Raw genomic sequence first — 15,247 nt, 5'->3', positions numbered from 1 at the left:
ACCCAGCACCCCACACACCCATCACCCCACACACCCATCACCCTGCACACCCAGCACCCTGCACACCCAGCACCCTGCACACTCAGCACCCTGCACACCCAGCACCTTGCACACCCAGCATCCCGACCCTCGGCACCCTGCACTCCACCCACTCCTGACACCCTGGACACCCCTAGCACCCCACACTCCACATCCCCTGCACCCAAGGCCCCCAGCACCCTGCACCCCTGGCACCCCAGAGCCTGCACCCCAGCACCCTGCATGCCAAGCACCCTGCACCCCACACCCTGACACTCCGGACCTTGCACCCCCAGCACCCTGCACACCCTCACCCTGCACCCCACACCCTCAGCACCCCAGACCCTGCATCCTCCATACCCTGAAATCCCAGCACCCTGAATGCCCAGATCCCTGCATCCCCAGCACCCTGCACACCTGGCACCCTACAACCCCAGTACCCCACACCCCAAGCCCCCTGACACCCCACACCCTCGGCATCCCACACCCCTGGCACCTCAGACCTGGAACTCCCAGACCCCCAGACCCCAAGCACCCTACAGCCCACACCCCTGGCACCCCACACCCCTGGTACCCTGCACACCTGGCACCACAGTTTGAAACCAAAATTTTGCAAGAAAGACCCAACTGTTTTCCCCAGGTCCTGCTTCCAAACGAGCCCAGTATCAGAACTGCCCAGAGCCTCCCAAAGGAGGGTCCTCCCGACCCCGGGAGCTGGAGCAGAGGCAAGGGACACAAAGGCACCCTGGGCTACAGGACAGTGCACCTGTGCCACCCACAAACCCACCCCACCTTCCCTGTAATCCCACAGGGTATCACAAGTTCCTGCATCAAAGGAGAAATAAAGCAGCCAGGTGATGGACAGAGGGGACAGTCACATTCCTCACACAGCATTTCTGAGCTCAGGAAACCACACAAAGAGGGAGAGAGCAGCTCTGGGGAGGGAGTTCCACCTCTGCTTAACTACCATGTTTGTTTGGGTTTTTTGGACACAGCTTCAGGAAACAGAAGTCTCTTGAGCATGACTTGGCACTGGGAGTGCTTAAGTACCAGGAATTGGGGGGAAAAAAAAAGGGAGGAGGTTTAGGCTGGGTATCAGGCTGAACTGAGTTACTCCGAGATTTGGAGTAATTCCTGCAGACAGGTTCCTGCTAACAGGGACAGACAGGTTCTCTTCAGGCATGTTGTACCTGCTGGAATCAGTGTGAATTCCATTGTAAACTCCCACAGGTCATTCTTCTCCCATGCCCACTTTCCTGCACACTCCACCTGAGGCAGCAACAAAAGCAGAACTGGAATTGGCTGGAACAGCACAGACAGTGACCCAAGTGAGCCATGAAGGACAGGCTTCTCAGCCTGCAGGGGAGAAGCTTCAGGGTGACCCAACTGCAGCCTGCCCGTGCCTGGAGGGAGCTACAAGAAACATGGAGAGAGACTATTTACAAGAGACTGGAGGGACAGGACAAGGGGCAATGGCTTCAAACTGACAGACAGTAAATTTAGATTGGATATTGGGAAGAAATCCTTCCCTGTGAGGGTGGGGAGGCCCTGGCACAGGTTGCCCAGAGAAGCTGTGGCTGCCCCATCCCTGGAAGTGTCCAAGGCCAGGTTGGACAGGGCTTGGAGCAACCTGGGCTAGTGGAAGGTGTCCCTGCCCATGGCAGGGGGTTGGAACTGGATGAGCTTTAAGGTCCCTTCCAACCCAGACTATTCTATGATTCTCTTTCTTCAAAACCAGAATTTCACTGCCCCTACACTCAAACCTCACTGTCACTGAGGAATGTGCCAGTCTTGCTCTTTTTCACCTGCTCCAGGGCTCATTCCAAGATACTCCTTGGGAGAAAAGGGGAGGGAATGATTTGATTTCTGGCCTTCTTTGTAAAAGCCTGTCTGAGAAGAGGCTGTTACTGCTGCTTGGGCTGTGACAGCAGTGGACATGTCTGACTAGTGCAGCATGTCCTACCATCTACCAGAAGAGTTAAAACCTCAAACAGGAAATGGTATCAGTGGAGCTTATCTTCTCTGACACCTCCTCTTGTTGAGCATCTTCTCAAAGACCCCCAAGAGCAGACCAAGGCCAAGGAAAGCCATGATAAGCCTCAGGAGCCCACACACCTGCTCAGCCACACTGGGGTTCCACACTCACTGAGCAGTTCTTACAGCAGTTTAAAAACACAAGATGCCAAGCTTAAAAATATGCATTTTCTTTTGAAAAAAACAATGTACAGTCAGATTTTAAGGGGCTCTACAAGAAGACACTCAGCTATCCTTAAGAAAAGTAAACCTTGCAATGCACTGCATACAGTTTTCTAGCCAGCATGAGTTGGGCAAACTGCAGTGTTTCCTGAAGGAGCTTCAGGGGCTTTTTTTTGTTTCCACCCTGTGGGCAGAGACACTCAGAAGGCAGCAGAGAGCTTCACACTGGGTTAGTTGTTCTCCTGCAGACCCAGCTCAGCGTGAGGCTGGTGTGGGCACAGTGGGCAAGGGCAGCTCCATGGAGGGGGTCTCAGTCACCTCAGCTGGACTCGGCTTGCGGAGCTCCAGCTTCTCGGTGAGTTGGTTGTAAAGCTCCTTCACAGCTTCCCCACTCTGTAAAATGAGAATTGAGGGGGGAAAAACAAGAGTCACACTCCATTGTAGCCCCTACTACCCAGCACAGCAAGTGTGCCATCACCCTGTAAAACCAGCCCAGAAAGAGGAAGGAAACTACAAGGTCATTAATTGAAGCTACAACTCAGTACACTCTGAGAGCAGAGCTCGTGGTGCATTGAACCACGTCTGGAAAGGCAGCTGCTTTCATCTGCAACCAGTTTTCCCCTTCTCATGCTCCCCTTCCTACCTGCTTGGTGGGTTCCAAAGCCTTTTGGAGAGACTCTAGTTTGGCTGGTGCCACTTTGTGATGCAGATGCAGCAGCAGCCTGAGCACGTGTCTGTGGACGTTCTCCTTTCTGCAGAACAAACACCACCTTGAGAGCCAGGAAGCTACAGCAACAGCACCAGAGTAATTCACACCCACACACACTGGGAGCTTTGTTAGAATTTTCCAAAAGGATTCGTGGAATTGCTCAACAGGAGTGGACCTGCAGCAACCACGAGGAGTGAGGGGGAGATTTTAAGCACAGACACGGCAGCAGCTCATCTCTGTAGGACAGGCCACGTGCACGTGGGTGTTTATCCCTCCATGTGTGGAGGATGCAGCAGCAGCAGCCCCAACAGCAGCTCCAGCCACTTTTTGGGAAGCTTTGTAGAGGTCAGATCTGGTCTGCAGGCCACCAGCTAAACCACAGGGACTTACCAGCAGTAACAACAGATTTCTGTGTGCAGCTGGTACTGCAAAGGGCTGAAGTTAACTGCATATTCAGAGCTACTGCAAAGCCTGAAGGATATTCTCCTTTGCAACTCCAATTTATGAATAATGAATTACAGTTCAGGTAATAATTTATAATCAGCACATTACAATTTTGCTGATAAAAAGTCAAAAAATATAAGCCTTTCCCTAAAAAAAAAAACAGCATCAGAATAGTATTTCCACAACATGTGAAGAATTTGCTGAACTATACTATACTGCTCAAAGCACTGAAACCTCTCTCAGGCATTCTGTAAACTGACTCCCTTCACTCCCCTCTGAGGAAAATCCTATTTACCTGGAGCAGGCAGTGAGGAAGAAGCCATCAAAGAGACTGGTGCAGAACTCCTCCAGTGCAAACTCATCCCCCAGCAGTGTGAGGTTCCCAGTGAGCAGGTGCAGGAAAATATCACTGAAGGCCAAGTCACTGAATGTCTCAACTAAACAACATGGAAAGCAAAGAGACAGAGGCTGACGAGGATGTGCCAAAACCTCACCACAGAGCTGAGGCTCCTGTTGAAAATCTGGCAGTGAGATTTCACCATGGAATGGTTTAGGTCGGAAGGAACTTTAAAGATTATTTGGTTCCAACCCCCCTGCCATGGGCAGGGACACCTTCCACTAGCCCAGGTTGCTCTAAGCCCTGTCCAACCTGGCCTTGGACACTCCCAGGGATGGGGCAGCCACAGCTTCTCTGGGCAACCTGTGCCAGGGCCTCCCCACCCTCACAGGGAAGGATTTCTTCCTAATACCTAATCCAAGCCTACTCGCTTTCAGTCATTTTTAATCATTTCCTTAGAAAACAGGTAGCCCAGGCAGGTGGCTTTGATCTTTTAGACATTAAAGATTAGGAGCAGGCTGCTTCAGAGCTCTCCTGCAACTTATCCCAGAGGAGTCAGTGAACAAGGTAATCCTAGTAAAAAATTTAAGACTGTTCAATCCTATTTTGTTACAGGTTTCTCAGCACACAAAGCCAGGTCCCAGGAAATTCTGGTTACCTGCAATTACTCTGGGCAGCAGTAGAATTAAGCCATCTGCTCTTTTATCTTGCAGATTCATTCCAAACAGTTCTCACCTAATTGTTAATAGAGCCTTTGATCTAAGGAACTGACCCTCAGCCACTATCCCTAAACTCTCAGATCAGCAGAAAAGTGCCCTAGTTGCAGACAAACCCAAACAATTCTGCAGGGACTCACAACTAAGTCAACAGAAGAGCCAAAGGGAGAACATTATGTCTTTGGCTCTGAAATCCCTTTCACTCCAGGTTTACTTGCCTCCTATACAGCTACAGGATAGAAGATGGGACAAAAACTTGCCTAGTGCTGGCAGGAGTCTGAGGAAAGCATTCTTGTTCCTCTGTTTAGTGATGTGAAGGATGTAATACAGCCCAATCTCACAGGCTATTCTGTTCTCCTGCAGGAATCTGTTATGGCAGAAGCAAAGTTTCTTCACCAATAAAACTTAAAAAGATTTTTAAATTTTTTTTTTTAAGAGGTTTAAAATACTGATAGAAATCAAGCAGGTACAGCAGTGGCTAACCCCAAACCCACTGAAGAGCAGCTATTCACTGACTAAGCAGATGGATCCATCCCTATGTTCACTATCATGCTCCAAAAAAAATCTACCACTCAGCAAATACTGTGCTGTCTCACAGCCAAACAGCTGGATTTGATTGTGGACATTTATAATGTATTCATGATAAAAGTGCTAATCAAACTGGGGTTCAGAAGAAGCCCAAATACTCAAAAATGAAACAAAGTCCAATACTGCTGTGTTTTAGTTTCCCAAAAGTCAAAGATCATAGAGAAGAGTACAACTCTTGGGATACAGGACTCCAGATTCTGGCAAACAGACAAGAATTGTGCTGGAAATTAGTGCAAGGTATAAATACAACAGAGCACACAGGGGTTTTAATTATCTTTCTGACATCCCTGGAGTGACAGGTTATCAACAGAGAATAAGTGTGGGTGCCAAAAATGCCAACTTTATGACTTCCAATAGTGCTTCTCCAGAACCCAGCATGGGCACTCATCCAGCTGCACCCAAATTATCACCCAAACATTACCCAAATACTGAGCATTCACTGCCTGGGAAGCTGCACAAGCAGCAATTTGAACAGAAATACCAAATACTTTCATATTCAGTCTGTCAAAAGAATGGTCATTACGAGAAATATTATTTTATGTCAATAAATTTCATCTGAGGAACCATGGTGGAAACCTGGTCCGTTAAAGGAAAAGTTCAGCCTTGATTAATTAGGGCTAAATCTTATCCCCAGAAGTCTTGGCTTCAGCACATGGAGTACTTTTCCCTGTCAGGGCTGGCTGGTTCCCTGGTGCTTGGCTGTGGTAAGCAGAGCATGGGTGCAGCTGGGGAGGCAGGGTTACATACTTGGTGAAAGCTTCGGGAATGGTGCTGGGGTAGGGAATCGGCCCCTTCTCCTCCGAGGGCAGCTTCTGGTCCACAGTGAAGGTGTGGTCATCCACCACAAAGGACATCAGCAGGGGCAGGAACCTGGTGATCAACTCAGCTTCCTTGGAGGGGTGGAAGAACAGAGGGAGAAGAACCATCATCAATCACTTCATGCCACCTAATGGTCCTGGAGTGCCTTAGCAAACAGCGAGGCAGAGTGAGGAGCCTCTTCCTACACTGAGGAAAACAAGCTCTCAGACATCCAGTTCCTGTCAAAACTCTTGAATGATTCACTTCCATGTGTTCCATTGTAATCAGAAAAATTTTACTTCACCTCACCTACAGGAATATTCCTGCTCAAATGGTTTCTTTGGACAATTACACAGCACTTCCTCTGAGAGATCCTTCCCAAAACTGCTGCAGGCACTGCGTGTTAAGGATGAAACCAAACTGCTTTTATCAACAATTATATACCCCCAGCATAGTCCAGGCTTATTTGTGGTAAGACAAACACAAACAGATTTGCAATACAGAGATTCCCTTTGGAAAGAAACTGTGAACATTTTTCCCTAGAGGTTCATGAGAGAACACAAATCACAGTGTTACCCTTGGAATATTGGTCACTCTCACTGCCACAGTCCCAGTGTTGAAGCACACCCTCCCTCTGGTAAATTTAAACATGCAAGCAGCCAGGAATAGGTATATTTTGGAGAGTTCAACTATCCCCCTCAGTAGACATTTGCTGCTTTATAGCTCAGAACAGAAACAGCAAATTTCTCTTGAGAAACAGCCCCGCCGTGCAACACCATGGTTGGCCTTCCTGCCCTCAGCTGAACTGCACCAGGGCTTCCTGTAATACTGGGAAAGTATTTCCAAAGCATGGGAAGTGCTAAATGTGGCACTGCACAAAGCTGCTGCAACTGAGAGCTGGAAGGGAGAAACATTTCTCATGGTCATGTTTCAGAGCAGCCTTGGAAATCCTGCTTTCCTCATGCAAGATGTGTCCTACAAACCTGTCAGTTGTGTGGAAGCTCCCAGGAACAGTGGGAGAGCAGTGAGCAACCAGTGCAGTATTTAACAGGGGTACAGTCTGATTTTAGAACAGTAAGGGCCAGGCACTCATGGAAATCAAAAAGCAGGAAAAGGAAGCTCACAGCAAGTCCACTGGAGCTGCTGCTCTGTGACCGCTGACGTGTTTTTCCCCAAGAAAGCTCTGACGAGAGGTTTGCACAGTGAACATTAAATCAGGGACACAATGAACAGCAAACAAATCTAAACTTGTTCAATTAAATGTGTTAAATTCTAAATGGCTCACCATTTTTGGTTCCTTGAAGACTTGACTGTCAATCATGTCCCAGGCCCCCTGTCCCAAAGACAACATCCTCAGGAGCAGCAGCAGGTCTGGGCTTTCCTCCAATTTTAAGGGGAGAAGAAAAACAGCTATTTTGATCTTCCACATCAGATACTTATTTCAAAGCAGTGGTTTATATTCAAAGCTCTTCTGGATTAGCAGCTTTATCAAAGACTGCTAGAGGTGTTCAGTTCTCCAATTTAATTGAAACCTGATTCCCCAGACAGGAATCACATCACAGACACACCTGAGGGCTTGTGGGGTTTTGTAACTTTTATAAGGCACCAGGAAGTTTGCAGCTACCTGATCACAACATGGTTTTTAAACGTGTCCAGCCCAATTAGTGCACTGAAATGTAATATGTGACAGGACAAATCAAGCAGAAGAAAGGAGAAAGGGTGTGTAAGAATGACAGTGGTTTTTTTGTTTATATTGTGCCCTGAAACCAAAACAAATTTCAGTCATCAACTGTCATGGGGAAGTTATTCCATCCAACAATAACACCTAAGAACTCAGAGATAAAACCATCAAGTGCCTCAGACTGTTCAGACACCTGTAAGGGTGCCCTCCTTTAACATTCCAGCACCTCCTGCAGACAGTATTCCAGGAACTGTGTTATATCTCAGCCAACAGAGCAGGACAGAGCTAACTAACTAACCCCTGGCATTTACTGTGGCAGGGGAAAGGCTGCTGCTCTCAGACAAACTGATGGAAGGACAAAGCAGGCAGGCACATTTTCTGCATATGGTTCTGTATTTGCCCAGCTGCCAGCATAGAATGAGCCATGCAAAAGATTCATTGTCAGTTTGGAGAGTCCCAAAATCATAGAAACATAGAATATGCTGAGCTGGAAGTGACCCACAAGGATCATCCAGTCCAACCCCTGGCCCTGCACAGACACCCCAACAATCCCACCCTGGCCCTCAGAGCCTTGTCCAAACCCTCCTGGAGCTCTGGCAGCCTTGGGGCTGTGCCCACTGCCCTGGGGAGCCTGGTCAGTGACCAACCACCCTCTGGGGGAAGAACCTTTCCCTGACATCCAACCTGACCCTGCCCTGACACAGCTCCAGCCATTCCCTGGGTCCTGTCCCTGCTCACACAGAGCAGAGATTGGAGCTGCCCTTCCAGCAGAGCTGCAGACCCAGTGAGGTCTGACCTCAGTCTCTTGTTCTCCAGCTGAACAAGTGCCTTCAGCCACTCCTCACACCCTTCCCCTCTAGGCCCTTCACCATCTCCATGTCCCTCCTTTGGACACTCTCTAACAGCTTTAGATCTTTCTTATGTTGTGGTAGCCAAAATTTCCCCCAGGACTCAAGGTGGGTCTGCACCAGAGCAGAGCAGGACAATCCCCTCCCCTGCCCATCTTCAAACAGTGCTCCTGCAGAGCTCTACAGCAGGGCTACCAAGGGACAGGAACCACCTTTCCCTTGTTCCTACTCACACATGCACCTGAGACCTTAGTCACACTTCTCCTGCAGTGCCAGCCCTTCCCTGAGGGATGCCAATCAAGCAAGACCATAGCTCAGATCAGGTACACAAGCTGCAACACTTACCCTGGGTAAGGTGTCCTGCCCAACCAGGTCTTGCAGGTGCCTTATGGTGCTCAAGGCCAAGGTGTTGATGGCAAAGGGATCACACAAGATCATTGATAAGTCCCTGAGGAGAAGTAAAAACTAAACACTTGTCATACATAACAAACAACTGCACAGGTCCTTATGCACCTGTGCCCACCTGGTGAACCTTCTCCTGCCTCGTAAAAACACCACAAATGGTATTTCTTTGACCTGTAAGAGCACGTTAGCCAAAAACAATGACTAAAAAGTCCTCTGCACTGAGATCCAGCAGGAGTTCTCCCACAGCCAGTTACCAGGCCACAGGGGAGACAACTGAAGCTGTGCAAGTTCTGTGCTTGGCTCTGGGATGTGTGGGATGTGTGGATGTCTGGGATGTCTGGGAGGTGACTGGAGCTGCTGGAGGTTTGCTGGTTCTAGGGAAGAACTAACACCTACAACCCCTGCCAGATGTTGTGACTGCCAGGAACCCATTTCAGTTCCTCAATAAACGGCCCAAGAGCCTCACCCCAACACTTGTTCTTGTCCTTTCTTCACTCCATCCAGAAACCCTTGCAATTCCCGGGCTCTCTTGTTGTCCACAAACTTCTCCCGGATACAGGCGTCCAGGCACCAGGTGAACTGTCACAAAATGCAGAGAGCTCCATGAACCTCAGCCACTCCTTAAACCAGCAATAACACACGTGATGTCAGAGAAAACAGGCTCAGAGTGACCTCCAAACACCGGGAATTAAGTCACTTTAATAGTGGGACCAAGCTGGTCCCAAACACAGAGGAAGTCAGAGATGCCAAGGTGAGTTGACCTGGTGTCACTTCCTCCCCTCCCAGGAAAGGCATTCCCTGGGAATTAAGGAGCAGGCACTTATAAAACACATCACTGCCCAGGACACCTGTGGTTTTACACAAACAGGAGACTGAGAAAGAAACAGCATCACTTAGAAATAAGAATTCAGGCTATTTTGCCCATTGCAATACCACTCTCACCCCCTAAGTAAGGGAATATCGACAGTGGAGCTTCTGCTTTAGAGCTGTATTAGTGAAATCCAATATTAAGGGCTTTTTTTTCCCTTTGAGAAACCAACCTATATTTCCCCTCAACATTTCAACTGCCAAAAAATCACAGGTTGCGGAATTTTCTGAAATGCTTTCACCAATTGTCCTTGCAGCATCACTGCATTTAGCAGTGGCAAAATGAAGTGGCTGAAAAATGAACTTGAACAAGAATTGCCCTTGTCTCTCCAGTCACTGTCTGTGCACTGACTTGGGGACTCTTGATCAGAACACATTAGTAAGCATGCAGGAATATTTATCCTCACTCTAGGACAGCATCTCTGAGCATAACACACATCAAATTTAGCAACTACTCCAGAGAAAAACCCTTGTTCCAGGTCAGAGTGACACTAACTAAGGACAATGGGCCAGTAACACGACCCTGGTGTGACATTAACAAGTCTGTCACCTCCCAGTATTTGAATAGTTGCATGTTTTCTTATAATTCAAGATCTAAAGTATGCAGTATTTCACACACAGATTACTGGCAGATGGAGTATATCACACCAGCCACAACTGGGAGGGAAGCAAGCTTGGATTAAGAACCTGTGGCTAGCTGATGGTTTCTGTTATTTTTGCAGCACATACATAGATTAGGTGTCAGATTAGACATTGCTTTTAACACTGCATAAGTGCCCTAAATTTGAATGATTCATGGGTTATGAAATGAAAGCAAACTGCTGGTTCACCAAGATGAAATTTTCACCTGAAGTTCCAAGGGATATAAGATGACATTTGGGTTCAAGACTTGAACTCTCTTCACGGGGGAAGTTCAGGACTCATGTTCTCTGGGCTGAAGTCCTGCAGGGCAGCAGGAGTGGGGAAAACAGAAAACCCTCCAGCAACCCTCCCCTGTGTCCCATATGATTAGTACCTTATGACAGGGGTCAACGGTGCAGATCTCACTGATCTCCAGGTCGTGCAGGGACATGAGGAGCTCTGCCCTCAGAGTGCAGTAATGGACGTTCCTCGTGCGCAGGAACAGCGTCCTCAGGAACTGCAGCACCATGTCATAGAGCTTCACGTTCTTCCCAATCATCTGGGTCAGCTTCTGAACCACCTGCAGCGCGAAAAACGTGCACTCAGTACCAGGAGGTGCTATAACTTCACACACAAAATGTGAATTAATGTTATTACATGATTTATTGAAACATCCACAGTGACATCAGTTCCTGCAAAGGAACTATTTAAGGCAGCATTTCCAAGAGCATTTGTTCAAGGTACGTTCACCAAATCTTTCAGAGCCATAATGTGTTTTTACCTAAATCCACAAGCTTCTTTCTTTTATCCTCCTGGTTCTCCCTGCAGGGGGAGTGTACAGGTGGATGCGTGGTGCTGAGTTACACCACAACTCTGCAGTGTAAACCTGGAGTAAATTGCACCAGACCATTTACACTACATGGTTTTGAAAGCAAAACAGGCCCAAAACAACCCCCATGTAACAAACATACTGCCCTCTCTGAAATTATAGCTTTACGCTGCCTTATAATTAATTCCATTCGAAGAGTAACTTTTCTGGATGCCAGATTAGCTACAGCTTTCTATTAAAAAAAAAAAAAAGTAAAGCAAATTTTATTGGGCTATAAAAGAGGTCTCAAGAAAAGAAATTTAACATATTAACATATTCCAACTGATGTGATAGAGATGCTCAGCCTTCCAAACACCTGAGGTGTATTAAAGCCAGACTGGACAATACAGAAAAAAACTTTAGCCCTCCTATGTTTTTCTAAAAGTGCATAAACAGCTTAGAACATTCATCAATCATTACACAGCACTGAGTGGCTATTAAAATAATTCCTGCTGCTTTCACCAAGATATGTAGGAGAAAACGGCCTGGTATTTCTAGCAAAGACTTTGTCAAGCTACAAGACTTGAGGAGCAAAGCCGGGTGGGGGAACAGACCCTGTTCTGTGATGAAGGTGACTGAACACTGATGGATTCCACTCAAGCATCTTGTGAGGGTGCCTTTGGCCTCACCTCTCCTTGACGCCTTGTTTTGGGAGAAGGACTGAAGAAGTTCTGCAGGAAGGAGATGTCGTTGCTGAAGAGGATGTTCTCTTTCTCCAGGATGTATTGCTTGAGCAGGGGGGACACCTCGTCCCCAAACAGGGCCTGGTTGTCCTGCCAGATCTGCCGCTTCACCTCCACGGCACAGGCCTTGTACAGGTCCTTGTCAGCCATCACCAGCTTCAGCTTCTTCTCAGGGACCTGCAGTGGACACAGCAGTTACACAGGGCAGCCCCTCACCTGCCCAACTGACCACAGGAGACACCTAAATCATGGAATCACAGAACATCCTGAGCTGGAGGATCACCAGGACCATCCAGTCCAGCTCCTGGCCCTGCACAGACACCCCAACAATCCCACCCTGTCCCTCAGAGCCTTGTCCAAACCCTCCTGGAGCTCTGGCAGCCTTGGGGCTGTGCCCACTGCCCTGGGGAGCCTGGGCAGTGCCAACCACCCTCTGGGGGAAGAACCTTTTCCTGAGATCCAACCTGACCCTGCCCTGGCACAGCTCCAGCCATTCCCTGGGTGCTGTCCCTGCTCACAGGGAGCAGAGATGGAGCTGCCCCTCAGGAGGAGCTGCAGACCCTGATGAGCTGAACAAGCCAAGTGCTCTCAGCTTCTCCTCAGACTCTTCTCCTCCAGGCCCTTCACCATCTCCGTGTCCCTCCTTTGGACACTCTCCAACAGCTTTAGATCTTTCTTGTATTGTGGTGCCCAGACTGCCCCCAGGACTTGAGGTGAGGCTGCTCCAGAGCAGAGCAGGACAATCCCCTCCCTCGACTGATCATCCCCTCAGGCAGTTTGGGCATTCACACCCAGCAGTACCACAGGCTCAGCTCTTGCCTCCTCCTGAAGACACTTCTTCAACAGCCAAATCACACACCAAGCTTTTCCTTATTTCTTTCAAAGAAGAAAAAAGATTTCCTTTAAATCCACAGTGCTGAGAATTGGGGATGATATTTCCAAACTCAGTGACTTACTGAAATTCCAGTAGCAGTTTTGAATCCGTTACCTTAAGTGCAATATGATGCTTTTAATAAGGACACTCCTAGAGACTTCTGTCTCACAGATCTGAATCTCACTCCTGTCTACTTGTAGCTTCATTCTTCAAGACTTATCTTCCACTTGTCAAAGATTTTTAAATCAGCTGTGGAAAATTCACTTATCAGTGAACTTGACTATTTTTAGGAAGCTGCATGGATTGAGGAAAACAGGGAAATAGCCTCATCTGATTATAAAAACATAAAATGCCTTTTGAATTAGCCCACTAAGTTGGCAGCAGATACAAGAATGAATTAAATCTTCAGTCAGTGCCTAACACTGAACAACACACCTGCAAAGGTGTGCAGAGGGAGCACAGCTGGAGGAGCCACACCAGAGACGTCACAGCACAGTGCAGGTCCTACCTTGGGCAAGTGCTTCATGACACACATGACCACGGGCTGGATGGAGGGCATCTTGACCAGGGAAAAGCTCTTCTCCAGGAGATCTTCCAGCTTCTTGTATCTGAAAACACGGGGCAGCACGAGACTAAGGACCATGGAGCAGTAAAGGGACAGAGTGGCTCATCTCAGAGCCACTGGAACTTGATTCCCGAGGTATCAAGCTCTCCCCTGCAGAAGTCACCACAGTATTTTCTCACAGAGTTCCCAGGTCGCTCCAAGTAACCAAGACTGCCGACCAACCTCTCCTCGACCTTCCCCTCCAAGGCGATGGCAGAGACCCTCTCCAGCAGCTTCTCCCGCAGCTCATCGAACACGGACTGGTGGAACTCGAGGCGGGGGGTGCCGTGCAGGTCCAGGAAGGGCAGCGCGTACTGCAGCGAGGGCAGCAGCACCCCGTTCTCTGTCTGAGAGAGCAACCGAGCGGGGCTGAGAACGGCAGCGGGACAACAAAGCAAAAGAGCGAAAAGCCCGGACGGCACTGGGGGTTCCCCCCTCCCCCCCACACAGCCCGGCCCCTCACGGCACCTGGAACTGCTCGATGGCCTTGAGCGGCTCCGTGCAGTTCGTGAGGGTCTCCTTGAGGTCCTCGCCGTTGGCCACCCCCAGCTCCTGCAGCCCCGCGTACATCTCGGCCTGGCCGGGCCCGCGGGGCCGCTCCCGCTCCTAATTCCGATCCCGGTCCCAAATCCCGGTCCCAAATCCCGGTCCCAAATCCCGGCCCCGGTGCCGCCTCAGTTCCGCGCGGTCCGTCCCCGCCCGCCCCCCCCCCCGCGGGCCCCGCCGCCGCAGCGCGAAGGTTCCGCCGCGCGAAGGTTCCGCCGCCCCTCCCGCGGGGCCACCGCGCCCCGGGCACCGCCGGGCAGGGCGGGCAGGGCTCAGGGAGCGTTCGGACAGCGCCCTCAGGCACACAGAAACACAGAATCACAGCCTGGGTCATGTTGAAGGGACCACAGCGGGTCATCTGGTGGCCCCTCCCTGCTCCAGCAGGGCCGTCCCAGAGTTAGATGGGATGAGCATCCCATGGCACAGCATTGTATCCAGAGGGTTCTGGAATAACCCCAGTGAGGAGACTCCACACCCCCTCTGGTCTCTGTTCAGTGCTGGATCACTGCACAGCAAAGAAGTTCTTCCTCATGTTCGGGTGGAACTTTCTGGGCATCAGTTTGTGCTGTTGCCTCTTGTCCCATTGCTGGGCCCCCCCCAAGCAGAGCCTGGTCCATCTCTGCCCCTCCCTGCAGGCACTGACAGGTATGGATGAGGTTCCCTCTCAGTCTTCTCTTCCTGGGGCTGAACAGCCCCAGCTCCCTCAGCCTTTCCTGCTCCCAGAGATGCTCCATCCTTTCAGTGTCTCCTCAGCCTCCGCTGGACCCGCTCCAGGAGTTTTCATATGATGGGATTGTTGGGGTATCCTGTGCAGGGCCAGGATGGACTCGATGGTCCTTCCAACTCAGGAGATTCTGTGATTCCATGGTTCTGTGCTCTGGCCAACAGCATTAAGAGGGCAGCAAGGCTGGGATTCCTGGGGGTGTCTGAGGCTTCCCTCTTGTCTGATCCCGGGCAGACAGTGATGGAAAGAGGAAACACCACTAAAAACAGAGAAGTGTCCTTCCCCCATTCATGATTTGGCCTTCACAGGCCTGTACTTTCGGGATAGCTGCTAAAGAGTGGGGGGGGGGGGGAAGGGGGAAATCTCCCTATTTGTCCTTTGTGCAATCTGCTGCTGCATCAGCCTAAGCCACCTAGAAACCCCTCTAGAGTCTGCCCAGCAGCCAGTATAACTGTCCAGGAACAAACCAAAGTGATTTAGAGCCCCTCAGACCATTTGAAGGTTGGGCTGCTGCTCACAGACCCCCATGATCCCTGATATCCAGGTGAGAGAAGGGATCCACTCCACTGTTCCCAGCCAGGAGCTGCTGCAGTGCCCTGAGGTCCCTCACGTCCCTCTCCGTGTCCCCACACGGCTGGAGGGGCTGCTCTGCTGGTGGGGGGGTTCCTGCAGGAGCAAAGCAGGATTGGTCTGACCACAGCAGGACCTGGAATCTCCTCA

General features: G+C 49.8%; 1 protein-coding gene across 1 annotated transcript; it reads right to left on the bottom strand.

The window, feature by feature from the left end:
• Positions 1 to 2,206: 2,206 nt before the first annotated feature.
• On the bottom strand, positions 2,207 to 13,916 carry NELFB (negative elongation factor complex member B). Its single transcript, XM_027740974.2, has 13 exons — positions 13,726 to 13,916; positions 13,441 to 13,604; positions 13,162 to 13,261; positions 11,726 to 11,956; positions 10,623 to 10,808; positions 9,207 to 9,319; positions 8,681 to 8,783; positions 7,092 to 7,187; positions 5,756 to 5,898; positions 4,681 to 4,787; positions 3,663 to 3,804; positions 2,858 to 2,966; positions 2,207 to 2,607 (listed from the first exon to the last, which is right to left on the bottom strand). Exons 1-13 carry the CDS (start codon positions 13,825 to 13,827, stop codon positions 2,470 to 2,472), a joined length of 1,734 nt encoding a protein of 577 aa, XP_027596775.1. The 5' UTR covers positions 13,828 to 13,916; the 3' UTR covers positions 2,207 to 2,469.
• Between the last annotated feature and the right edge of the window lie 1,331 nt (positions 13,917 to 15,247).

Source organism: Pipra filicauda, unplaced genomic scaffold (assembly GCF_003945595.2).
Source record: "Pipra filicauda isolate LSUMZ 115617 unplaced genomic scaffold, ASM394559v2 scaffold321_size1097455_pilon, whole genome shotgun sequence".
Taxonomy (NCBI): Eukaryota; Metazoa; Chordata; class Aves; order Passeriformes; family Pipridae; genus Pipra; species Pipra filicauda.
The sequence above is the reverse complement of the archived record's forward strand: the minus strand, read 5'-3'. Positions and strand labels throughout refer to the sequence as shown.

Coding starts and splice junctions, on each gene's coding strand:
- NELFB (XM_027740974.2), bottom strand. CDS start 13,827: ATGTACGCGGGGCTGCAGGAGCTGGGGGTGGCCAACGGCGAGGACCTC. Junction 9,320..10,622: donor CCGTTGACCCCTGTCATAAG/GTACTAATCATA, acceptor ATTTTGTGACAG/TTCACCTGGTGCCTGGACGC. Junction 3,805..4,680: donor CAGACTCCTGCCAGCACTAG/GCAAGTTTTTGT, acceptor CATGTTGTTTAG/TTGAGACATTCAGTGACTTG.